This window comes from Armigeres subalbatus, chromosome 2 (assembly GCF_024139115.2).
Source record: "Armigeres subalbatus isolate Guangzhou_Male chromosome 2, GZ_Asu_2, whole genome shotgun sequence".
Taxonomy (NCBI): Eukaryota; Metazoa; Arthropoda; class Insecta; order Diptera; family Culicidae; genus Armigeres; species Armigeres subalbatus.
This window is the reverse complement of record NC_085140.1, coordinates 21,967,126-21,992,394: the sequence shown is the minus strand read 5'-3', so window position 1 is coordinate 21,992,394 and position 25,269 is coordinate 21,967,126. Positions and strand designations below refer to the sequence as shown.

Here is a 25,269-nt window from a genome sequence, read left to right as displayed (position 1 = left end):
TTGTAACTTGAATATCTCTTATAACCACCCACGGCTTGAGGAACTCGAAATTGTCGAAATCTGCGCTTACAAAATTTTCTAAGGAGCATTTTCAATTGTTTACGGTACATTTTTTTCGTTTTTACGGTACACTTTTCAAATGTTTACGGAGCATTTTATATATTTCAAGGTAATTTGTTCAATAATTTAAGGAAAATGATTAGTTTTTTTAAGGAGCATTTTCAATTGTTTAAGGATAATTTCATCTGTTTTAATGGACAATTTTTGGGCTGCCCATACCAATAGCTATTTGTTCAGTAAATCCATTAAACATTTCTTCGTAAATTACTTTCAGAATTCTTTCGGATATTCCTTCAGAAATTCATTTATTTTTTTTATTCTTTATTATAGAGTTGATGTGATACTTTCGTGATACTTATATGACTGAAAGAGCCGATAATAGTCAAACAAAATTTATTATAGAGGTTTTCAGCCCTGGTTCACCTCTTTGAAATTCATTTAAAAATTCTGTTAGAAAATCTTTTCAGGTTCTCTTTCGGTTAGTCCTTCAAGAATTGAGTCGGAAATTTCTCCAGGAGGTCCTTAGAAAATTCCTTCAATCAACTATACAAAATTCATACAAGAATAATTCCGTAAAGAATTCTTATTTGGAGGAATTTATAAAAGAATTTTCGAAGAAATTTCCAAAGATATTTGAGCGCTTAACTTATTTATATTTAAAAAAAACAAAGGTTCAAAAAAAATTAAAGGAATTTACAAACGAAATTTTAGAAGATTTCCCAAAAGAATGTCTGAAGGTATTCTCGAAAGAATTCTTTAAAGGAATTTTAAAAGAAATTTTCGAAGTGCTACAGGAATTTCTGGAATTTCTGCTAAAGGAATTTCTGGAGGAATGTTCGAAAAAATCCCTATAGGAAATTCAGAAAGAATTCCTAGAAAAAGTTCTAAATAAATTCCAGAGGAAAATTTCGAAAGAATACCAAAAATATCTTCTTAGAGTTTCCCAAGAAATTTTTAAGGAATTACTGGAAGAATTTCTATTAGAAATCCCTAAAAAAAATTCTTGAAGGAATTAAAAAAAACTAAATCGAATTTCGAAGGCGTTCTTCTAAAGGGATTTCCGGATGTATTCCTCAAACAGTATCCGTAGGTATTCCGATGGAAATTCATGAAGGAGTTTCCATGGGTATTTTGTAAAGAATTCTTAAAGGAATTTCCGAAGGAAAAAAGTTTTCAAACGTATTTCCGAAAAAAATCCCAAAAGACTTCGTAAAGGAATTTCCGAAGCAATCCCTAAAGTAATTTCCAAGGAATTTCCTGAAGGAACTTTTGAAGAAATTTTGGAAAGAATTTCCGAAGCAATAGCCAAATAAATTTTGGAGGGAATTCTTGGAGTAAGTTCTGAAGGAATTCATAGGGAAATTATAAATTAGTTCACCGAATTCCTTTTTCGAATTTTCTGAGGAATATCTTGAGGAATTTCCAAACGAATTTCTGGATTTATAACTGAAGTACTCTCCACTGAATTTATGTGCTGTGATGCGGCAATATCCTAATGGAAGATGTTATGTAAACTTTTGCTGTGGAGATACAAGCTATAGCTATTAGCATGTTCACCCTATCAGTCTATCTGTAGCTAGCAATTGTACAAAAACCTAAAATACAATAAAAGCATGATAGGCCTTACCGCGGCCTCAAATGGAGTGAATGGTGTGCGAGCACCCAAGTCAGTCTCGCGTGGGACGAGTGCCTGTGTGAGCGATAATGAGCGAGTACGCTTAGTACTGCCGTCCCCCCAGAAGTAGTACTGCGAGGTAGTTCCTGGGGGAATCGATGGTGGAGCCCAAGGGAGTTTAGTCGGTATTACCGGTATGGTCGAGTCCGACACTCCAGTACACTTCCGTGTGGTAGTTTGGCAACTACAATGCACGTGTACTGGGTTAGTGTGTAAATGCATTCTCCCTTGTAAAAAAAAAAAAAAAAAAAGGCCTTACCGCGTGATTTTTTTTTCTCAGCTTAAAATCATTCACGTCGATTCACGCCGCCGCCGCCGCCGCCGCCGAACATGGCTTACGGCGTGACGCCGCCGACGCCGCCGCCGCCGGTGTAAAAATGGCCTTACGCCGCCGCCGTTCACAAATACTTCGGCGCACAGGTCTAGTATCACAGTATCGTGCCAAACGAAATTGTACGCTTTTTCGACATCTAATAAAAGCATTCCAGTCGATTTTTTCCCTTCAAACCCGACTTCAATTTGTTTGCTCACCCGCATAAGTTGATGGTACTTCTGTTAAGGAATTGGTACGACTGTAGGGGTTCTCCAAACTTCTGGGAAGTATCCAATTTTTAGACAAGCATTGAATACTTTGACTTTACAAAGGAATACTAATCCTTTGGGTGGCAAATGTTTGAGCTGTACATTTCTTACTCCGTCTTGCCCTAGTGATTTTCGGCGCTTCAGATTTCGGATAATAGTGCTAATTCACGAGGCTTGCAAAAAGTTGAAGGGTCTTCATTACTGTTGTTCATACCTGCGATTTCCCTTATCGATTGGTTTATTTCTGCTGTCGTGTCTGTATCTCCACCCAGGGTATTGTTGTGTGATTCAGCAAACGTTTCTGCCAGAACTTTTACCTTTTCAGCGTTTGTCACCACCAGCTTATTTCCACTCTTCAATGGGGATTGATATTTTACAGTATTTACAGCTTCGGCTTATACCCTAAAAATTACCACTACTGTTGGTTAGGTTGCGAATTGTTGTATCAAAGTTCCTGTACTTGAATAGCGCACATTCTTCGCGAATTCTAATGTTCAGCTTATTGACTATCGACCGTAGATACGGATCTCTACTTCCATACCATTGGCGGCGTCGTATGGTCCTCAGTCGAATAAGAAGTCTGATGTTTTCTGGTAGTTCTTCTTTGCGTGTGGTCTGTGCCAGCAGTGGAAACCCTCTCTCTGCTTCTGCTAGTGTAGTGGAGAACATTGTTATGGCATCGTCGATCTGCTCTTCGGATTCTAGGTTGTTGATTACGGTTGTTGTGACGTCTAAGTTTTCATATACTAAAATTCGAGGATAATTCTTCGAATACTTCAGGCACCGTCATTCCAATTCGATTGTTTGAGAGCACCAGGTCAAGAGTAGATGGACTACCCCTACCTTGTAGGATACGAGTAAACTTCTCAGGATAATGAATGTACACATGGCGGCTTTCGCATTCATTGAACAGCAAGCGGCCGGCTTTGTTCATTTTGCTGCAATCTGCTGATCTGTTACGAGCATTTAAGTCTCCAATAACAAAAAATGGCTCATCAAACGATACAAGTCGACGAATATCGCTTTTGAATTGATGTAGTACTTGACTATTTGAAGATCCCGGAAAATATGTTGCAATTATATGCACTTGGACGTTGTCAGTCTCGACTACCACACCTGCGATTTCTACGATTGTAGTTTGGATTTCTAGTTCTTTAAACTGGATACCCTTACGAACGAAAATGGCAACCCCTCCTCCTCGTTCGCGACTTTCACTATTTCTATCAACTCTAACACAGGCAAATTGATCATTATATATTGGAATCACTGGAGACAACCATGTCTCAGTAACAACAGCAACATCTATTTCGTGTCTGTCAAGAAAGTCGAAAAATTTAATTGTTTTGCCACGTATGGAACGACTGTTCCAGTTCAGTACTTTAAATGTGGTTTGATTATACATTGTTATACACGTATTTCAAGGTATGCTCAGATAGAGCTGCGAATTGCAGTTCTCTTGCCAAGTTTAGAAACTCAATAGGAGTGGAAAGGTCATGTGGTTTTGCGATGCTGGAGTTGGATTCACTTTCAGGGCTTCAGCATAGTAACATCAATTCACAATGTATGACATGAATGACCGGCTCTTTCCTAGAGATGGGTTAGGGTTCCGATTCGCCAGTTGTTCTTTCCTTTGTTGCAGTGCTTCGATGTAGCGTTTCCTTTGTGGGCATCCTTTGTAAAAATGAAAATTTCAAAATTGGGGACCGTCACGAAATTATGTAATATTTGTAACATTAATAGGTCCTTTATCTTTCAATGGATTTTAAAGATTTTTATATCAATCGATTCATAAACTCTCCACCAATTTGCCAGTACTATTGAAACTTTTGAGTATCAACGCTAAACTATTGAAAAGTTCAGTTCTTTCATGCATCATGCATTCCCTATGCAGCGCGTTCCAATCATCGGTAATTGCCTACTTTTAGGGTATTATCAATTGTTGAACTGGGGTGTATGAATGGGATGGCCCAGCTGCTAGACAGTGGGGTCCCTATTCCCTCACAAAGTGGGAGATGCTGCTAAAGCTGGCTAGTAGTGTCGGTGGGATAGTTCCTTCTCTTATATATAGAGCGGAATAAATGGTTTAACGCAGTTTACGTCGAGCGGTCGTGTCTTGTATACAACCCCAAACTTTTGACGTAAACTACGTCCAAGAGGAAGACTCGGATACAGGGTGTGAAATGAAAATTTCAGAATTGGAGACCGTCACGAGATCATGTAGGATTTGTAACATTAATAGGTCCTTCATCTCTCAATGGATTTTAAAGATTTATATATCAATCGATTCGCAAACTCTCTACCAATTTGCCAATAGTATTATAAGTTTTCATCATCAACGCTAAACTATTGAAAATTTCAGTTCATTAATGCAACGTGCATATCCTGTACAGCAGCGCGTTCCAATCCTTGATAATTGCCTACTTTTAGGGTATTATCGATTTTTTAACTGGAGTGTATGAATGGGGTGGACCAGCTGCTAGGCGGTGGGGTCTCTACTCGTTTGCCGAGTGGGAGGTGATGCTAAAGGGGGGTGGTGGTGTCGACTGTCGGTGGGATGGTTCCTTCCTTTACGTAGTTTACGTCGTTTCGTTACGTCTTGTGGTCGTGTCTTGTATGCAACCCCAAAAAAAATTCTCTTGTTTAAGGGTTGTTGGTGGTTGTTCGATGTCGTTCTCCACATTTTACACTATTCGCTCTCATGTTGCAATGCCGCATTCCGTGGCCGAACTGTTGGCATCTGAAACATTGAACAACGTCCGTGGTTTTACGGGAATAATGTCGCCATCCAACAATCTAAACAGCGATTTTTGTTTCCGCAACTCTTGCAGCCGAATGGATCCTTTAGCGAATGACAGAAGATAAAGCGCGTATTCTCCGGTTTTGGAAGCGTACAACACCTCGACATTTAACGGTGTTATTCCTTCACTTTCCAATTCCGTTTGAATTTCACTCAAATCGAGAAGCGGCAACCCAAAAAGCACAAATTTTACCGGTATTTCATCGCTTGTTATGGAGTGTAGAATTGGATATTGGCGGTTTTTATTGCTTCAATCATAGTAAGAAAGTGTTCCTTGTTGACCATTTGGATTCTAATGGTACCATCTTTTATCCGCAATTTGTATTCGGAACATTCAACACTCAACGACACCATGATGTTGTTGACAACAGCAGCAGCAGCGATATTTTGCGTGTTTTGATCCATGGAGAGTAGATCAAATTCATTTTGTGTAGGCATGCCGCTATTCTTCCTTTGTTGGATGAGATTCTCTTGCACATGTCAATGTGGTGTCAACAAGCTATTGTTAACCATAGTGTTGATTTCAGTTGACGATAGTCGCATTTTATTTTTTTCGTGATTCCTACGAATCATGGTGGAGGAGGGTCCAGATTGCACATTCGCGACGCTCGCGACATGACTCTGCTTTGGTTTACCCAGGAAGTGTTTAAACGAAACTAGGATAAATACGATAAAATCGAGTGTGTAGAAAAAACGAGGTCTGTACCACTTGACGGTCTGACTTGTAGTACTTGCTACAACATGAATATAATATGTATACTACTGCCCTATGCACGTCTTTTTTTGAATACATCATATGTATTTAAAATCCGGTTCAACGATAGTAATCGTCATTTCTAATGCCTTCTATTACTTTTCTGCTAAATAGTCCCCTCTTTATAATTTCCTATTTCTAGCGGCCGCATCCCAGAACACAGCAATAATCTACACAATACCAACCAATGGACAATCATCAACGGCACAACGACCCACCACGCTGTTCCCAAATCGAGCAACTTCCTACTATGCGCCATCTACAGGTATAAACCATCATCATAGTTCATATCAACATCGGACTAAACTAAACTTGTATCAATCCACCACAGATTTGCCACCATCCTACGAAGATGTGACAAAGGATAGTCCAGTGGTTGTTATCCTTCCTATGGCGGAAGGATCAACAACACCCACATCGGCAAACCAGACAGCGCCGACTGTAAATACAACGACGGTGACCACAACTACCTCAACGACGGTGGCGTCTGCCTAAAGTGGCTTCTAACCCATGTGCTGTGATAATCAATGAGTGCTAGCCTAAATGCTGTTTGCTTTCATATTTTATTTTCATTCAATAACCAAAGTGATTCGATTGTTTAGAAATAATAGTATTTAGTAATAAATATCAACAACCTTTTATATAAAACTTAAAAAGGCATCTTTAGAAAAGAAAACATAAGGACAAAAAACAAAACGAAATGATAGGGTTCTTTGCTACCTACTTATCTTTGGCGACGGCGTCGACCTTGGCCTTCACTTGCAGCATGTCCGATAAACTCGGACCTTTGCGGCCGTACGGATCGTCTGGCAGGAAGAAGGCATCCATCGCCCAAGTGTACCCAGCCACTCGCGTTTCGATGATCTTTTTCCAAGCTGAAAGGAATCAGTCATGTCGTAAGTTGAATGACCATTTTACTTTATCGTCCCTACACTTACAATCATTTTCTGCCAGCAGGTCCCGAAAGTTGTCGTTGGATATGATCACTCCATCAAACTTCTCCGCCACCGAAATAATCAACCGATCATCGTAGGTGGATGATTTTTGACCAGGAAGATTTTTGCTGGGCGCAAGAAGAACATCACCTTTTTTGTACAGATCTTCTAGGAGCCTCTGATCGGTGGATTTTTCTTTTTTCAGTCTGAAAAGGATCAAATATAGGAACTGATTATCTCTTGACACATAATTATATAATTGTCTTCAGCGTTCGAATGAAAAAACTGAATTCGAAAAATACCTACCTGAATTGTGGCACTACAGCTTTCACATCATGGCCAAGTTTTTTAAAATATTGTATGCAAATGTCAAGCCCTTTGACCGAGAATGCCTGTCCCTGCGTGTGCCTAAATTTAAGAAATCGAAATTGTTACTACCCTAATAAACAATAAGAGAGCATCTTAACTTACGCAAACGCCACATTGTTTCCATCGATTACCACGAACCGTTTCTTCGAACCACTTGTTTCCGCAGGTGGCGCCGCTTCCTTATTCTCGTCTTGTCTCTGCTTTCGCTGGGCATGCTTATCAGAAGGTTTAGTTGCTTTCTTTGATTGTAAATCCTTAAACAACTTTTTCCTTGGTGATCGTTTAAATTTTCCATGACCACCCACCTCCACTACATCGAAACCAATTGGTATGAAGTCTAGCTGGACGTTACGATTTTTCTTAATAGAGTCGTCGCCGACCAAATCGATAACTTCCGAACAAAATATTACCGACTGATCTTCCATCTGCTTCGGTTTAGGGACAGTCACTGCATCACAATCTACCACATCATCATCGCCTGGCTCATGCACGCTGTCCTCATCATCTTCTTCATCGATTGGAATTTCTTCATGGTTAACCCTTCGGTTCAAAATATTCGATTCTTCTCCTTTATCCTCCTCGTCCCTTATCTCACCGTCTTCCAATACACTGTCTTCTACTATCAACAATCCTGGTTCATCTGTTGCGCCTGTTTGCCTAGAATATTGGGGCACTTCTTTATCGTTGAATCCGGCGGTTGTGTCCACGTAGAACAACGGCTGACTGCTACTGTAGTCATCTTCGGAGTCTATCACAATGGTGTCACCGCTGTTGGAGGGTTTCAGGGGTTGTTTATTACGTTTGCGCCTTCTGGGAGTGAGTTTTGAAGAGAGCGAAGAGGTAGATGGCACCATTCTTCCGGGAGGTGGTGGGGGAGGGTTCGGTGGGTACATTATCTGTTTCCGCGAAAGAGGACTTTTCTTCGGTTCCGATTTCTTTCTCCGCTCCTGTATGATCCGTTCACGGAGTTGTTTCTGTTATGGGAGATTTTTGAAAAGGTTGCTAATTGACGAAGCAATACTTCTGGAAATCACGAATTTATAACTAAAAATCTAAAATACTATTTGCGTCATTTGATCATAATTTCGACTCTAGCTTGACTATTGAGAGAAGCCTGTAAAAAAGATACTTAGAAAATTTCCAAAAAAAATTACATTTCTCCTTCTTGAGCAATAGTGCAAACAACTGCATTAGTTTTTTTCTTCTTCATTAAAGAGGCTAATAAAGAAGAAAAAAAAAGTTGTCCGCCACAACATATAAACAATGCAAAAAATTGTATCATTCATAAAAAATAAATCTCTTTGTATATTTTTTTACAAAGCCGCACCATTTCTGATTTTTTTTTTCAATGTTCTGATTATTTCGCTTGTGTTATATAAATCTCGCGCTTAGTTTCATAGGGGCGTAACTTTTTTTTTTTTTTTTGTCTTTGTTAAGGAGACTTTCAGCCCGAGGCTGGCTCGTCTCCGAGGGGCGTAACTGTATAGATCGATTATCTTCGTCGATGATTTTTGCCTTTCTCGTACAACAAAGTTGTACCGAAAGGCTATCATTACACTCCGAAAAAGAACTTTTTATAGAAGCCTCTGAGACCCATAGTATTATATACCAATCGACTCAGCTCGACGGGCTGAGCACATGTCTGTCTGTCCGTGTGTATGTATGTGTGTGCACAAAAGCTATAAAAAACATTAGACAACTTTTCGTATAGAAATCCTTAACCGATTTTCTCGCAACAAGTTTCATTCGACAGGAGACAAAGCCTTGTTGATCACTATTGAATTTTATAACGATCGGTCATTGCGTTTTAAAGTTATGAAGAAAATGGTACATCGAACCATATAAACCCCATATAAGGTTTGTGTCTTAACTAAATGCGAGAAAGGCACCACCAACGCTAGGTGGATTAATCTGGGTTTTTTTATTATTGTACCGTATTGCGCTAGTTTGTCGATGATTAAATGATTTGGTGTGATTAAGGATGATTGTATCTTGCACCAGAATCAATAATCACGGTTGTAGCTTGTGACACAATGGAGTTATTAACAAAAATATAAAATCGATTAAGAGAAATCGATCAATACAGTTACGCCCCTATAAAACTAAGCGCGAGAAATGTTGGATTATGCGAACCTTAAATAGCAAAATGTCTGTTTAGCCATAAAGAATGCATATGCCTATTGGAAAACAATCAATTTTCTCTCTGGTTCACGATATCCTGAACTAAGTGGCTATACAACTAACTGTATTAGGTACAACTTGTATTACAACTAAGTGCCCTTCTCAACTTACCAATCGTTTAATTTCCTTAACTTTATCGCGCATCTTTTTTTTTCGCTCGCTTATCGGTCCTACCTCATGCAGTTTCGGTTTGTTAAACCGCGGTGACCGGCCGACCACCTTTCCGGGCGTTTTATGGATATTTGCGGTTCTTTTTGGTTTCTTGTTTCGTGCCATTCCTCTCTGTGAACGAAAAAAGTTTTAGTAAATCGACTCATGAATAAAAAGTAGTAAAATCTACAATATGTAGTTACTACTTTGTAGTAAGGTCCACATGTAGTAAAGTTGCTTTGGTATGAATAATAAACTTTTTCGAACAGCAGAGGTAGATCAGAAGCGATCGTGTGCACACGCTTTGTGCTTTCGCTCCATAAATCTAGTGTTTTTCTATCGTTAGTGGTCAAGGTCAGGGGCGAACCCCTTAACAATAAACGGATTTGAACAAAGGATGGATCGTGTACAGAAGAAAAACACAATTGGCTTTGAATTTGGAAAGAATGGGACTATGCCCTCAATTAAGGAAGCAATATGTTTTGTGGCAAAGGATTTGGGAATCAAAGACACGGATGTGCACACAGCGTACCGGGGTCCAACGGAGAGTACATTCTACGTAAAGTGCATCGATGAGGAAGTGGTCAAGGAGATAACAAAACGTTTGCGTGCCACAGAAACGTTCAAGTACGAGAATGGCAACACTGCTCAAGTCCACGTGGTCTCAGCTGACGGATTCTTCCGTTACGTGAGGATCTTCAACCTCCCGCCGGAGGTGTCTGATTCGGATATAACAAATGTCATGGCAAAATTTGGTACGGTGCGACAGATTATTCGTGAAAAGCTACCTACGGATCTTGGGTTCAATGCGTACAGCGGAACACGTGGAGTGCATATGGAGGTCAAATCGGAAATTCCAGCAGCGTTGTACATAGGACACTTCAAGTGTCGCATATTTTACGAAGGGTTGCGTAATCGGTGTTTTATCTGCAAAGAGGAGGGACATATGAAGGCTGAATGCCCGAAGCGTTCTTCGGTTCAGAACAGAATGGAGGCACAACAACTGGGAACACTGGGAACCAGCAGCTTTCCTCATTCGCTGATGTCATCAAAGGAATCACACCAGTTACAACGAGTGCGGAACCGGTCAATCATCAAGTGGTTCAGATAGATGTGATGCCAGTTCTAGAAAATCAGATGGAGCTGGGTGAGTCATCTGGAGCATCCATCGAATACGCAAATCGCATGAAGGAGCTGGACATTTCGCCGCTTCGAACACTCGTAGCTGCTAGTGAGCACTGTGGATCGAAGTCGCCGAGGCAAGGGAGATCTATGGATAAGAGAAGAAACAAAAGAGGTAATGATGATGACAAGGAGCTGCCCGCCGGTATACCAGGTAATAATGAGGTCAGAGAAGCATCAAGCCAAAAAAATAAAAAAAGTAGGTCGGCATCAGCAAAAGGTATCAGGAACAATAAGACAAATCAGTCATGTCCTACTGCCGAACAATAGCAAGCATTAATCTTAATGCTATTCAAACCAGGGTAAAGCTTTCACTTTTTAAAGATTACGTAACTAATAGTAATGCAGATATAGTATTTTGTCAGGAAGTATCTTTCCGAAACTTTTCGTTTATTCAGTCACACTTTGCGATCGTCAACATAGGGAGCAGTCAAGGAACAGCAGTATTAATAAGAAGAGGATTAAATTACAGTGATGTAACCTGTGACCCTAGTGGTAGGATAATTTCTGTAAAAATCAACAATATCAATTACATAAATGTGTATGGGCAAGCTGGCTATCAGTATAAAAAGGAGAGGGACAAGCTTTATTCAGAAGAAATTGCAATCCATTTCAATAAGTCGGACGTTGAATATCACATAGTCGGTGGCGACTTCAACTGCATCTTAGATGCAAATGACTCTAAGGGAACCTCAAAAAATTACTGTTATAGTTTGAAAACATTAGTAACAAAGTTAGATTTAAAAGATGTAGAAAGGACAATTAAAGGACAGTCTGCTCAATTTTCATTTTTCAGAGGATCCTCTGCCTCTCGAATTGATAGGTTTTATGCGTCTACAAAATTCTTAGATTCTGTCCTTTCATTTGAAACAACTAGCGTACCATTCTCAGATCACAGAGCAATTTCGATGAAAATTAACATAGATAAGGATCACTTAGGTAAGCATTATTGTAAAGGTTATTGGAAAATCAATACAGCCTTCATAAACGACGATATCATTGAAAATTAATTCTGCTTTGAATATGAGGAATTGCAGCATAGACTTGCTTATGGAAACAACTTTCACCATTGGTGGACAACTCACTTTAACCCTCAAACTGCCGGGACGAATCTTGACAACTTAAAACAGCTCGTTCTCGGTCAATTTTTAACTAAATTGCAAGCGGTTTCAACTGTGATCAAGGGGAATAGCAGTTCCAGCATGTAGATGGGTAAAATGGCCAGGATGACCCTCCCTCTTTAAGAGGGGGGAGTTTTGAAGTGTGGCATAAGTCATTTTTTGAGCAAATGTTTAGCATTTTGAAACTTTTAACGTCATAACAGGTATTTTAGTATAAGTAAATAATGGTCAATGTGAATGGTTGACAACAATGGCCAAATAGACAAAAATTGACCTCCGGATGACCTCCTAATAGGTTCCGGAAACCCGGAATATCCGGTATAAAAGGCCAGCATAGAATCACCGAACATATCGGTCTTCCGACACCTCAAACTTCTCAGAATCTTATAGGTAACTTAGAAAACGCCATAGTTTCTTGGTAGGGTAAAACTGGTCATTTGATGGCCACGGAACAGGTTCCGAAAACCCGGAATTTCCGGTAAAAAAGGGCAAACATAAAACTATAAAACAAATTACTTCTTAAAACAAAACTTCTCAGAATCTCATAAGTAATATAGAAAACGTCATAGTTTTTCAGTAGGGTAGAACTGGCCATGCAATGGCCACGGAACAGGTTCCGGAAACCCGGAATTTCCGGTACAAAAGGCCAAGATAAAACTACATAACAAACTAGGCTTCCAATACCTCAAATTTCTCAGAATCTCATATGTAAATAACAAAACGCCATAGTTTTTCAGTAGGGTAGAACTGGCCATGCGATGGCCACGGAACAGGTTCCGGAAACCCGGAATTTCCGGTACACAAGGCCGACATAAAACTACATAACAAATTAGGCTTCCGGCACTTCAAACTTCTCAAAATCTCATGAGTAATCTGGAAAACGCCTTAGTTTCTTGGTAGGGTAAAACTGGCCGTGCGATGGCCATGGAACAGGTTCCGAAACCCGGAATTTCCGGTAAAATGGCCCACATAAAACTTCAAAACAAATTAGGCTTCTGACACCTCAAACTTCTCAGAATCTCATGAGTGATCTAGAAAACGCCTTAGTTTTTTGTTAGAATAAAACTGGCCGTGTGGTGGCCAGGTTCCGGAAACCTGGAATTTTCGGTAAAAAATGGCCAACCTAAAAGTACAAAACCTATTAGGTTTCCGACGCCTCAAACTAGAGGTGGGCGCTCCGCTCAGGAGCTGTTCCAAAGATTCGCTTCCTTACATTAAGCTGATGAGCCATGGATCTTTTTTTAAGAAGCCCAGCTCAGCAGCTCACTTTAAATTGATGAAATCATTGTCAAACACGCGCCTAGAGAAACTCCCTCGAGCGTACGCACTCGAGTACGCGCGCTGTTGTATTTTGTACAGCACAAACGAAAATACCACGCTCGCGGTACACAACACAAGCGAGCTTGTATGAGCATTCCAATCCAGTACCGCGCACGTGCTGATCGTTTATTATTTGCACCTCAATCACCATAAAGCCAAGCGACAGCAACATCTAGCCAAGCAACAGAAATCATTTCTGCTGCAGAGAGGAATAAGAAACACACAAGCAAAAATAATCTAGCTTGCCGCCTATTTCTTAACCCATACCCACATACTCGGCGCTACGAACGGACACACAAAAGATACCTAGTAGTGCGGTAGCGAACGAACCGTACTAAGCAAAAGATCCGAAGATCCGAACAACTCTCAGTTCCGCTCATGTCGTCGTCCAGCTCGAAATTGCTGTGACATGGAAGCGCGAGCTGCGCCACTAGCTCAGATCCGTGCGACACGGATAACGATCCGGATCAGTCGCGACCGATTCTAGCGAGCGAACCGTGTGGTTCAAACGAACCGAGCTGGGTGCTGTGTCTTGCACGGAGCGGATCTTTTGCTTGCGACGGGTTTTCCCGCCCGCATAGTGCTACATGTACACTCGGTTTGTTTGTAGCACCGTGCTCTGTATTTTTTTACTCTCTTGTTTTTATTTCTCTCGCATTTCGGGAACCAATATGGTCCAATGCACCGAGTTCATCATTGACGTTTGAGACGGGCGCTGTTTACTAAGAATGAATACTTTTTCATTCATCGAGTTCATGCAAGTGTTCATTTTTAGTAAATAGCGCCCGTCTCAAACGTCATTGTGTTCATTCGGTGCATTGGACCATAGATGAATGTGCTCGCTTGTATGAAAATGTCAACTACGCATGGTTAGAAGGGTTAGAAGCGCGCGCAAACAAGGCATTGATTTACTGCACCCAGTATGAAGAGAAAACTTATGACACGTGATATGGTTCATATACATATCAGAGACTAGGGACTGAATTCGATGTGCTTCAGTAAAGGTGTGGGCCAAAGTCCTCTAAGTCTGTAGTAGTCAGAAAAATAATGTAAACAATACCACCCACAGTGGGCGGGCGGAGTGAAACGTCACGTCTGTTATAAAAATTGTACTGAGTATGCCAGACGTGACGTCACCTTCGGTCGCCTTCGGCCATCTTCGGCAACCCAGCTGAGAGTTTCTCTCTCAAAAAAGCGAATTTTTGTTGAACAAATACTACTTGAGGGTTTGGGCCACACCTGTAGTAAAGCACATCGGATTGAATTATTTAAATTAACGATTTGAGAAACGTTATCAATAAAATGCAACTTAGAATTATGAATAGAAAATAATGTTGAGTTAGTTTTTTGTATAGAAATAAATGTTATGGTTCTCCTTGACTTCAAAACTAGACGGTCAGAAAAAAGCGTAATAAATGTTATTAGTTTAAAATTGTCGGTTTTTCAATAGAAATTATTACTTCTCTGTAGCTAAACATTTTAAAAATTCCAAAGAAAGGTAAATAGATGAATGATGAATGAATGAATAAATTAATGAATGACATAAATTTTTCAAATTTTTGAACAATAATTAAAATAATAATATTAACAATTATATTTTATTATATGTAGCATTAAAGAACTGAAGAGCTGATCCAAGGAGCTGACTCTTTTCAATGAGCTGAACGGATCAGATCCGCTCACTGCAATGAGCTGTTTTGCCCATCTCTACCTCAAACTTCTCAGAATCTCATGAGTAATTTAGAAAAAGCCTTAGTTTCTTGATAGGGTAAAACTGGCCATGCGATGGCCACGGAACAAGTTCTGGAAACTCGGAAATTCCTATTCAAAAGGCAGCATAGAATCACGGAATTTATCGGTCTTCCGACACCTCAATCTTCTCAGAATCTCATTAGTAATCCAGATAACGCCATAGTTTTTTGGTAGGGTAAAGCTGGGCATGTGATGATCACGAAACAGGTTCTGGGAGCCCGGAATTCACGGTACAAAAGGCCAACATAGAACAATAAAACAGGTCCAAACCCTTATCTTACCTTACACCTTACTTCTCCGGTACTAAAGACCAACGTAGAACTACAAAATAAATCACTCTTCAAACATTTTTATGCTCGGATGTACCACTTTGACCAGCTATTAGATCTATCGCAGCATTCCCCGTATTCTTAATGTATAGGTGTATCTCCAATTACTCCAATACTATTTATAAGCAATGCAGTATCGGTTTCGATATAGTTCTTGTTTTCTTTCTCTCAAGAGGATCATGATAGCCTATTTGGACCCTTTACAGAGAGCAATCTCATTGAATGAGAACTGAATGTGCACCCCTTATCAATAAGAATTCAATCCTTTCTTGAAAATACAGAACAGTAATACTGTTATTCTACCAAGTATCGGAGCCCTAGCCACCTCTTCGTCTTGCTTCTACAATATCACCAGTAGAACACCACACCTGGGATTTAGCTATATGTACAAAACCATTTCCATCTAAAACATTTGTCCTGAAATGAGAATTTCCTTCATCTGCAGCGAAAAGTTAAGCTAGTTATACTTCAAATACTGTTATTGGTAGCGTAATCCTTAACTAAAACAACTTATAGCCCTAGCTCGAAAAATGGATTTAGCTAGGGCTCGGTTTGGTAGATCTTACTTCGTAAGGCACTAAGTATTTATTATTATTTAATCAGACTAAGGCCGAAGTGGCCTGTGCGGTATATAAGAGTTTTCTCCATTCGGCTCGGTCCATGGCTACACGTCGCCAACCACGCAGTCTACTGAGGGTCCGCAAGTCATCTTCCACCTGATCGATCCATCTTGCCCGCTGCGCACCTCGCCTTCTTGTGCCCGTCGGATCGTTGTCGAGAACCATTTTAACCGGGTTACTGTCCGACATTCTGGCTACGTGCCCGGCCCATCGCAGTCGTCCGATTTTCGCGGTGTGAACGATGGATGGTTCTCCCAACAGCTGATGCAATTCGTGGTTCATTCGCCTCCTCCACGTACCGTCCGCCATCTGCACCCCACCATAGATGGTACGCAGCACTTTCCTTTCAAAAACTCCACTAAGGCACTAAGTAACAGTGATCTTTTCAACATTACAGGAAGAAGCCTACATAGAACTACAAAATAAGTCTATCGAACCCTTCAAATGGCCACGGAACCGGTTCCAGAAATCCAGGATTTCCAGTGAAAAAGACCTACATAGAACATCTGTATAAATCAGTCTTCTGACACCTTGAACTTCTAAGAATGTAACGAGTTATCCAGAAAACGCCAAATTGCTCTTTTACTAGCAATTTTATAGCCAGAACAAGATTCGAGTCCCTGGAAAGCCCATTTCGATAGCCCGTGGTCTTTTGTACCGGATATTTTGGGCTCCCTGAAACCTATCATGAAACTATGGCGTTTTAAAAATTACTTATGAGATTCTGAGAAGTTTAAAGTGCCGGAAGACCGCTTAATTTTCTGGTTCTATGATGGCTTTTGTACTGCTTGTTACGGGCTTCTGGAATCTATTCCGTTGTCATCACTTGGCCAGTTTTACTCTACCAAGGAACTAAGAAATTTTCTGGATTACTTAAGATGTTCTGAGAAGTTTGAGGTGTCAGAAGACTTATTTGTATTGTAGTTTTATGTTGGCCTTTTGTACCGATGATTCCGGGTTTCGAAACATTTTCCATTGTCATCCCATGGCCAGTTCTACCCTAACAAAAACTACCCTAACAAACTATGCTAAAAACTATGGCATTTTCTTAGTTACTCATGAGATTTTGAGAAGATTAAGGTATCGGAAGACTGATTTGTTTTGTAGTTCAACGTTAGCCTTTTGTACCGGGAATTTCGGGTTTCGGAACCTATACCGTGGCCCTATTAAGAAACTAAGACGTTTTCTAGATTACTCATAAGAATCTGAGAAATTTGAGGTGTCGGAAGCCTGATTTGTTTTGTATTGTTTTTTTTTTTGTACCGGAAATTTCGGGTTTCTGGAACCTGTTCCACGGCCATCAAATGGCCAGTTTTACCCTACCAAGAAACTATGGCGTTTTCTAAGTTACTTGTGCGATTCAGAGAAGTTTGGGGTGTTGGAAGACCGATATATTCCGTGATTCTATGTTGGCCTTTTATACCGTATATTTCGGGTTTCCGGAACCTGTTGGGTGATCATCCGGAGGTCAATTTATAACTATTTGGCTATTGCTGTTGACCATTCACATTGACCATTAATAACTTATACTAAAACATCCGTTATGATGATGATTTCAGAATACTAAACATTTGCTCTAAAACTGACAATTCAAAACTCCCCTCTAAAAAGAGGCATTTTACCCATCTACTTTCTGGAACTACTATTCCTTTGACCACAATTGCAACCGCTTGCATTTTAGTAGAAAATTGACCGAGAACGAGCCATTTCAAATTGTCAAGATTCGTCCCGGCAGATTGAGGTAAAAGAAACCTTGTGAAAAAAATGTTACCTAATTGTCAATTCATTCATCTAATCCGAGCACCAGCATTTTTAGCGTTTTGGTTCATTGGGGCCCTATTTAGCGGTGCGGCAAGATGCACGGCTACAAAGCAAGACCATGCTGAGGGTGGCTGGGCTCGATTCCCAGTGCCGGTCTAGACAATTTTCGGATTGGAAATTGTCTCGACTTCCCTGAGCATAAAATTATCATCGTGTTAGCCTCATGATAAACGAAGAAGAAGAAGAAAGAAGGTTCATTTATAATTTGTCGTCAGTAGTAAGAACTTCAATTTGAGGGAATAATCAGTCAAGCGATAAGTCAATTGAAAAAAAAGTCAGCCAGTTTCAAATATAACAAAATTTTAATTGAGGTGTCGGAAGCCTAATCTATTTTGTAGTTTTATGTTTGCCATTTTTACCGGAAATTCTGGATTTCCGAAACGTGTTCCATGACCATCGCACAGCCGGTTTTACCCTACCAAAAAACTAAGGCGTTTTCTAGATTACTCATGAGATTTTGAGAGGGTAGTTTTATGTCGGCCTTTTGTTCTGAAAATTCCGCTTTTCCGGAACCTGTTCCGTGGCCATTGCATGGCCAGTTCTACCCTACTGTAACACTATGACGTTTTCTAAGTTACTTATGAGATTCTGAAAAGTTTGAGGTGTCGGAAGCCTAATTTGTTATGTAGTTTTATCTTGGCCTTTTGTACCGAAAATTCCGGGTTTCCGGAACCTGTTCCGTGGCCATTGCATGGCCAGTTCTACCCTACTGAAAAACTATGACGTTTTCTAAGTTACTTATGAGATTCTGAGAAGTTTGAGGTGTCGTAAACCTAATTTGTTTTGTTGTTTTATGTTGGCCCTTTTTTTACCGGAAATTCCGCGTTTCCGGAACCTGTTCCGTGGCCATCGCATGGCCAGTTTTACCCTACCAAGAAACTAAGGCATTTTCTCAATTACTCATGAGATTCTGAGAAATTTGAGGTATTGGAAGCCTAGTTTGTTATGTAGTTTTATCTTGGCCTTTTGTTCCGGAAATTCCGGGTTTCCGGAACCTGTTCCATGGCCATTGCATGACCAGTTCTACCCTACTGAAAAACTATGACGTTTTCTATATTACTTATGAGATTCTGAGAAGTTTGAGGTGTCAGAAGCCTAATTTGTTTTATAGTTTTATGTTGGCCCTTTTTTTACCGGAAATTCCGCGTTTCCGGAACCTGTTCCGTGGCCATCAAATGGCCAGTTTTACCCTACCAAGAAACTATGGCGTTTTCTAAGTTACCTATAAGATTCTGAGAAGTTTGAGGTGTCGGAAGACCGATATGTTCGGTGATTCTATGCTGGCCTTTTATACCGGATATTCCGGGTTTCCGGAACCTATTAGGAGGTCATCCGGAGGTCAATTTTTGTGTATTTGGCCATTGTTGTCAACCATTCACATTGACCATTATTTATTTATACTAAAATACCTGTTATGACGTTAAAAGTTTCAAAATGCTAAACATTTGCTCAAAAAATGACTTATGCCACACTTCAAAACTCCCCCCTCTTAAAGAGGGAGGGTCATCCTGGCCATTTTACCCATCTACATGCTGGAACTGCTATTCCCCTTGATCACAGTTGAAACCGCTTGCAATTTAGTTAAAAATTGACCGAGAACGAGCTGTTTTAAGTTGTCAAGATTCGTCCCGGCAGTTTGAGGGTTAAACAAAAGTTAAACAGTTTTATAAAAGGAAAAGTATTAACTTCAATCGTGACATAGCTGAGAGGAAATCTGAACGTTATAGGCCATTGATAGAACTGTCAAATCAACAGAATGAGAATGAAGACGTAAGGATCGAAATGAATTTTACTAAAGCTCTAAGATATAAAATCGAAAATAAAAAATGAAGCATATGGAAGAGAGGCTATCTGCTAACAGTATCATGAATGAAGAAAAAGTCAATATTTATCAAATCATAGCTCGTCATAAAAGTTTAAAAGCAAAACTATAACAGGAATGTATGATGGCAATATGATCATTAGTGGTACAAATGATTTAAAAAAGTATATTTTCCAACAATTCTCAAAAAATTTCGCAAAGCAAAATATTGCTGAAGATCATTGTGAATCTCTTGAGTACATAAACAAGAAGCTAGGAGAACAAGATTCTAATAATTTGATACAGAATATTAACGAAGATGAGCTAAAACAAGTTGTTCTAAGTTGTACGAAGAAAAAACACCGGGGCCTGATGGCATAAACTATCAATTTTATATGAAACATTTTGATTTGCTAAAAAATGATATGCTGAAACTTTTCAATGAATTATTGCATGGCGATGTTATTCCCCCTTCTGGATTTTGCGAAGGGTATATAACATTGATTCCAAAATCAGGTTGTTCTAAAAACATCTCAGGATATCGACCTATTAGCCTTTTGAACTGCGATTACAAAATTTTCACTAAAATTATTGCCAATCGCATTCAAAAGGTTTTAGGAAAAGTGATAGAGCAAGGACAAACATCATGCGTCGCCAGCAAGTCTTGAATTGAAAGTCTTGATAAGTTGAGAACTATAGTAGCTAAAGGAAATGGGTCGAAAAGATTCAAGACAGCAATTTTTAGTTTAGATATGGAAAAAGCATTTGATAATGTAAATCACAACAGACTATGGCAAGTGTTAGAAGCGTACAATATCCCATCGCAGTTAGTGAATTGCATAAAAAAATTATATCGAAATGCTTCGTCGAGGGTATTATTCAATGGACATCTAACAAACAGCTTCAAGGTTGAAAAATCAGTTAGACAAGGCTGTCCCTTATCTATGCTATTATTTGTTTTATATCTAGAACCGTTCATTAGACAAGTCTATCAGTCAATAACTGGAATTCTTATTGACAGTGAATTCATTAAAATAATTGCATACGCAGATGATGTTACGATTATTATAAGAACAGATTTAGAATTCGATACAGTCTTAAAAATAGCAGATGAATATGGAACAACGTTCGGTATCAAATTGAATCTAAAAAAATCGAGATTTCTAAGAATTAATAATATTATGATAGGACCACAGAAAATTAAAAAGGAAAGGCAGTTAAAAATATTAGGCGTTATATTCGAACAAAATTGGAAGGAAATGACAGATAATAATTACAGAACTTTGATAACCCGATGCAAATGTGCTTTGGGATCGATAGGGATTAGAAATCTAAATATTATTCAGAAAGTTTGGATTATCAATACCTTTATATTAAGTAAACTCTGGTATGTAGGACAAATTTTAGCACCGGACAGAATCCATATGGGTCATTCCATACCAAGTGACCGAACCACTTGTAATCGACTTACACCAATATTTCTCGGGAACTTTTTCAAATCGGCGTATGTAACATTTTGATCAAGCTGAGAAAATGAGCTTGAAAGTTTTCAGATTTCATTTTTATTCCTATTTAGAAACTAATCATTTTTATTGCAATTGAATACACCTCAACGATACATTATGAAAAGGTTCATCGTCACTGACCTTGAAATCTGCACTGCGTGTGAACATTTCAGTTATTTTGGTAAAAAATATATGTTACAACGTTCTGCAGCAGATAAATCACATACGTCGTTTTGATACGTCAGTATGACCGAGGTTATGCTACTTTCGTCGAAATGTTACGCTACTCCGTACGCTGCATTGTTGATACGTCGAAATGTTGCGTCAAGTTGAAACGTTTCACGCACATGCGACAAAAAAATTGCAACACTTACAACACGACGTAACAACATTTGCTGCAGAAAAACAACGTAAAATGTTTTTCTTAACGAAAATCAGAATATTAAAGCGACATGCTTAATTTTGAAATCAGTGATGAAAAGTACAAGCAGATGCACGTTTTAAACTATTTAGTTGTTCGAAAAACTTTTTAAAGTACATTTTCTGCTAAGCGGTGTATGTGCAATATTTTCAACAATGATGTTACACCGTTTTGCAAAATATTGATTTACATTTACACATTTTCATGTAGCTTTGAAGATATACACATTTTTAGATGAATTTGATGCCATATGCTGTTGAAAACGGGTTTGTTTACAATTTGCGACATACGTCGTTTTGAAAAAGTACCCGAGATTTATCAAATTTTGTGGATTTGTTTATCTACCGATTATATGTGAAAATCCAAATTTATTTGATGATTGGACAACCCCTCGGCAAATGCGAGCACCCCCCGTTTTAAAACCATATTTTTGAACGACTCATATCTCGGACAGTTTTAAAGCTACAAATAACTTCTTTTTATGCATTTTGAAGAGAATTCTCCAAACGTAGAAGTGTTGCCATCTGCATTGTTTTTGCGTTTTAAGTATAAAATTGTATTTTTCTGCCAATGAGTATATTTTTATTTGGAAAATAACACCAGCATCGTGTTCTCCAGAGAATTTTGCATAAGAAACACTTGAAACCCCAAGGTACTATGAGCCGTTCTCGAGTTATAGAGTTTTGAATGTAATATGATTCATATGGAGCTTATCAATCACATAAGATTTTGTTATGCATACCCAATAGGGTGGCTCAAATTAGTATGGGAAAAACTTTTTTCAATTTTTTTGATGGGCCGCCCTCTCATTCGGTTCTATTTTATCCCCTGATGCTCTGGACAAAATTTTAGCCAATTCGGTCAACGTTTGGGCGGTGCTAAACTCGTTGGAAGTTTATATGCAAAAATGTATGCAGAAACATCCAAAAACAGTGAATTGCAGTTGGACGGCACAACTTACGAAGAAGAACTATGATACTCATTCAGATCTTGAAGAATTTAATACAGAATGTTATGCAGAAAACCGCGAGAAGATTAGAGTTTGCCCGGCTAAGTTATTAGCATTTCTTCGAAGTGGGATTAGAGCAAATTTCGTTTCTTTTACCTTTGAAAAGAAATGAATTCACCCCCACTCCAGTAAATTGTTAATATCTTTGCCTAATAAATAACTTTTCTGTATTGTTGTAAAGCGTACTATTAAACTATTACTCACATAGGTACTATAGTATTTCACCTGCTATGGAAAGATTTTTTTTTAATTTTATAGATCATTAATTAATTTCAAAAGCTTTCGGCTCATATGCTGTTAAGCGTTACGGAGCCGAAATCTTTTTTTTTACTATTCTATTCTTACAAAATAACGTTAGATTAAGTTCACCGAAAGACTCGTGTTTTAATCATAGAAACAAACATTTTCTTAAAAACAGCAAAAAAAAAGACATACGAAAGGCAATTACGACAGAGGAAACGATATGATTATCTAAAAAACCTTGATTAATTTACCTTGCGGGAATGGTGCACTTCTCGTGCATTTTGAAAATAGTATTTTGACCATATGTTTCGAGTCCATAGTCCGAACCAGTCAAATTTAAATAGCAAACAATGGGACAGGATTTCCCGTAAAATGCAACATGTTGTGAGCAAATCGGTTAAGGGCAAGTGCCTAAAAAGTGGATGAAACTTTTCTGCGCACACACACACACAGACATCAACTCACCTCAAGTTGAATCGATTGGTATACAACACTATGGTCTTCTATAAAAAGTTAATTTCGAAGCGAACACATAGCGTTTAAGAACGCTTAGTGTACGAGAAAGGGATTAATAAAGTAGCTCATAAGGAAGTAGACTTTCACTATGTTATTTTGGGAAAAGGGTATGAAAAAGGCAAATCATTAAGTAAATGATACTTGTACTTTCAGAAGAAGAGGGTAAGTGATTTGTGACTATTTGTGACAAGTGGGAGGTAAGAGGGTTGAAAATGGCAAAAAACGTTGGATGCAATTTTCAAACGAATTTTGTAGTTATACACAAGGCAGAAGAAAAGCTTAATGTCAATACTAGTCGACCACAGGAGAACTATCCACGAAAAGTTTTTATCTTACTACCACGGGAATTAAACCCACACTTCACAGCACCCAAATGTGATTTGACGACAGCCATGAGCTCTCAGTCACTCACCAAGGAATCGAAAATTGTCAACTGTGTATGTATATTGTCAAAATATGAAAATAGTAGACCAAAAACAAACATCATTAAAATGGTCTTCTTTGAGATAATGTTTTTATTTTCTGTATTTTGAAAATAAATGGATAATATTTGCTATCCATTTTTTTTTTTTGTATTTTTGTATACTCCTAGAGAATTCAGATTTTCTTAAACCATGTGACATATTGCGTTAAAGGTTGACCCTAAGAATGCCGAAAAACTTTGCAGAAGAAGGATCACTCAGGAAAATCGACACATACTTTATGGGAAAAATCCATGTATTTTGAAATATGCATATCATGCGTCGGCACATACCTAATTGCATACAAATTCACACATGGATACTATGACCCAGATGGATAGTATGTGTGAACACTTATGCAACGCATGTGGGCCCATGGAATATATGTGTCGAAAATATGGAATCCTTTTCGCCAACCCCATTGCAAAAATCCATGTGTGAACTCATGAATATAATGTGGAGTTTTTTGTGAGTAATCCTTGCTGGAACGACGATCAAAATTGTTTATTCTGCCAGCACTGCCAAACTACGTGTATGTACCAATCATTCAATTGAGCGTTATTTCAAAAATTTTATTTTTTTAGGACTGAGGAACAAATTGTAGTATAGTGCTGGCAGAAACATTTCAACAATCAAACTCCCAAGCGTTGTAAAATTTCCAGCAATGCTTATTCTTCAGCAAACTTTTTCGGCATCTTTCAGACTATATGCTAACGTATTGAGTCAGATGATTGAATTAACGATAAAATAAAGCCGCTAGGAGCAAGAATGCAAAAAAATCCATGCTAATCTTCATATAAATTTCAAACGCGATGCGGAAAGTGGGGAAGCAACCAATTGAGCTGTGTGTGTATGTGTCAATGCGAATGTGTGTGTATGTTCGGAAATTGGTAAAAATATTCAATGTTCACAGTGAAAAAAGGACTTTTCATTTTTAAAATCCTGTATCTCAAGATCGGAACATAGTACCTCGGGGTTTCAAGCGTTTCCAATGTAAAAATGGCCAAAGAACACGTTGGTGAGGTTATTTTTTAAATAAAATTATACTCATTGGGTAAAAAATGCATTTTTCGGACAAAAACTTAAAAATTGTTCATTTGGCAACACTGCACATCAAAAAATATGCTTTTGTAAATTCCTTGAAAATTCTTCTTTCGAATGGTTACCTTAGATTCATTATAGACCTCACAGTTTCAGAGATATTAACAAATCAAAATGATGGGTTTCATTCATTTGTCCGAAAAGGGGGATGGTCGTATTAATCATGGGGAGGTCCAATCACTACGAAATTTTGGATTTTGGGGTATAACCCACACATAAACAATTGGTCAAAATTTCATTTAATTCTACGAAAGTCGATTGCACGTTTGCATTTTTTCTCGGTCACTTCATATGGAATGACCCATATAGAAGAATTGAAAAAACTAGTTATTGGTTACTTTTGGGGCCCTCAGATTTTCAAAGTAGATGCAAGGCAACTTTTCTTACCCTTCGAGAAAGGTGGTTTAACATTGGTAAATGTAGAGGAAAAGTTAAAAGCCTTGTTTATAAAACAAATTTTGTACGGATCAAACTCGACGTTAAGAGAAACTATGCATTTTATGCTGAATTGTCCATACACACATAAACTGTCCCGGAATACCAACGAATGGATTAACATCGCTA

At 38.7% G+C, this 25,269-nt stretch overlaps 2 protein-coding genes across 4 annotated transcripts in view; one reads left to right on the top strand and one right to left on the bottom strand.

The window, feature by feature from the left end:
• The window catches only part of LOC134218180 (septin-7), a 172,271-nt gene extending 165,755 nt beyond the window's left edge, over positions 1 to 6,516 (top strand). For both annotated transcript variants that reach the window (XR_009981274.1, XM_062697084.1), the window contains 2 exons: positions 6,011 to 6,133; positions 6,200 to 6,516. Coding sequence is in view for 1 of the 2 variants with exons in the window: in XM_062697084.1 (XP_062553068.1) it covers positions 6,011 to 6,133; positions 6,200 to 6,236 (160 nt within the window). In the remaining variant the exon portion in view is untranslated. The remainder of the gene's footprint in view (positions 1 to 6,010; positions 6,134 to 6,199) is intronic.
• LOC134218181 (endoribonuclease rege-1) overlaps positions 6,413 to 25,269 on the bottom strand; it is a 41,065-nt gene continuing 22,208 nt past the window's right edge. The window contains exons 2-6 of one of the 2 annotated variants that reach the window (XM_062697090.1): positions 9,465 to 9,635; positions 7,275 to 8,146; positions 7,110 to 7,211; positions 6,807 to 7,009; positions 6,413 to 6,743 (exon numbers count right to left, since the gene is read on the bottom strand). In XM_062697090.1, coding sequence (XP_062553074.1) covers positions 6,589 to 6,743; positions 6,807 to 7,009; positions 7,110 to 7,211; positions 7,275 to 8,146; positions 9,465 to 9,629 — 1,497 coding nt within the window. In that variant the 5' untranslated portion in view covers positions 9,630 to 9,635 and the 3' untranslated portion in view covers positions 6,413 to 6,588. The remainder of the gene's footprint in view (positions 6,744 to 6,806; positions 7,010 to 7,109; positions 7,212 to 7,274; positions 8,147 to 9,464; positions 9,636 to 25,269) is intronic. The other variant, XM_062697091.1, reaches the window with a different exon arrangement.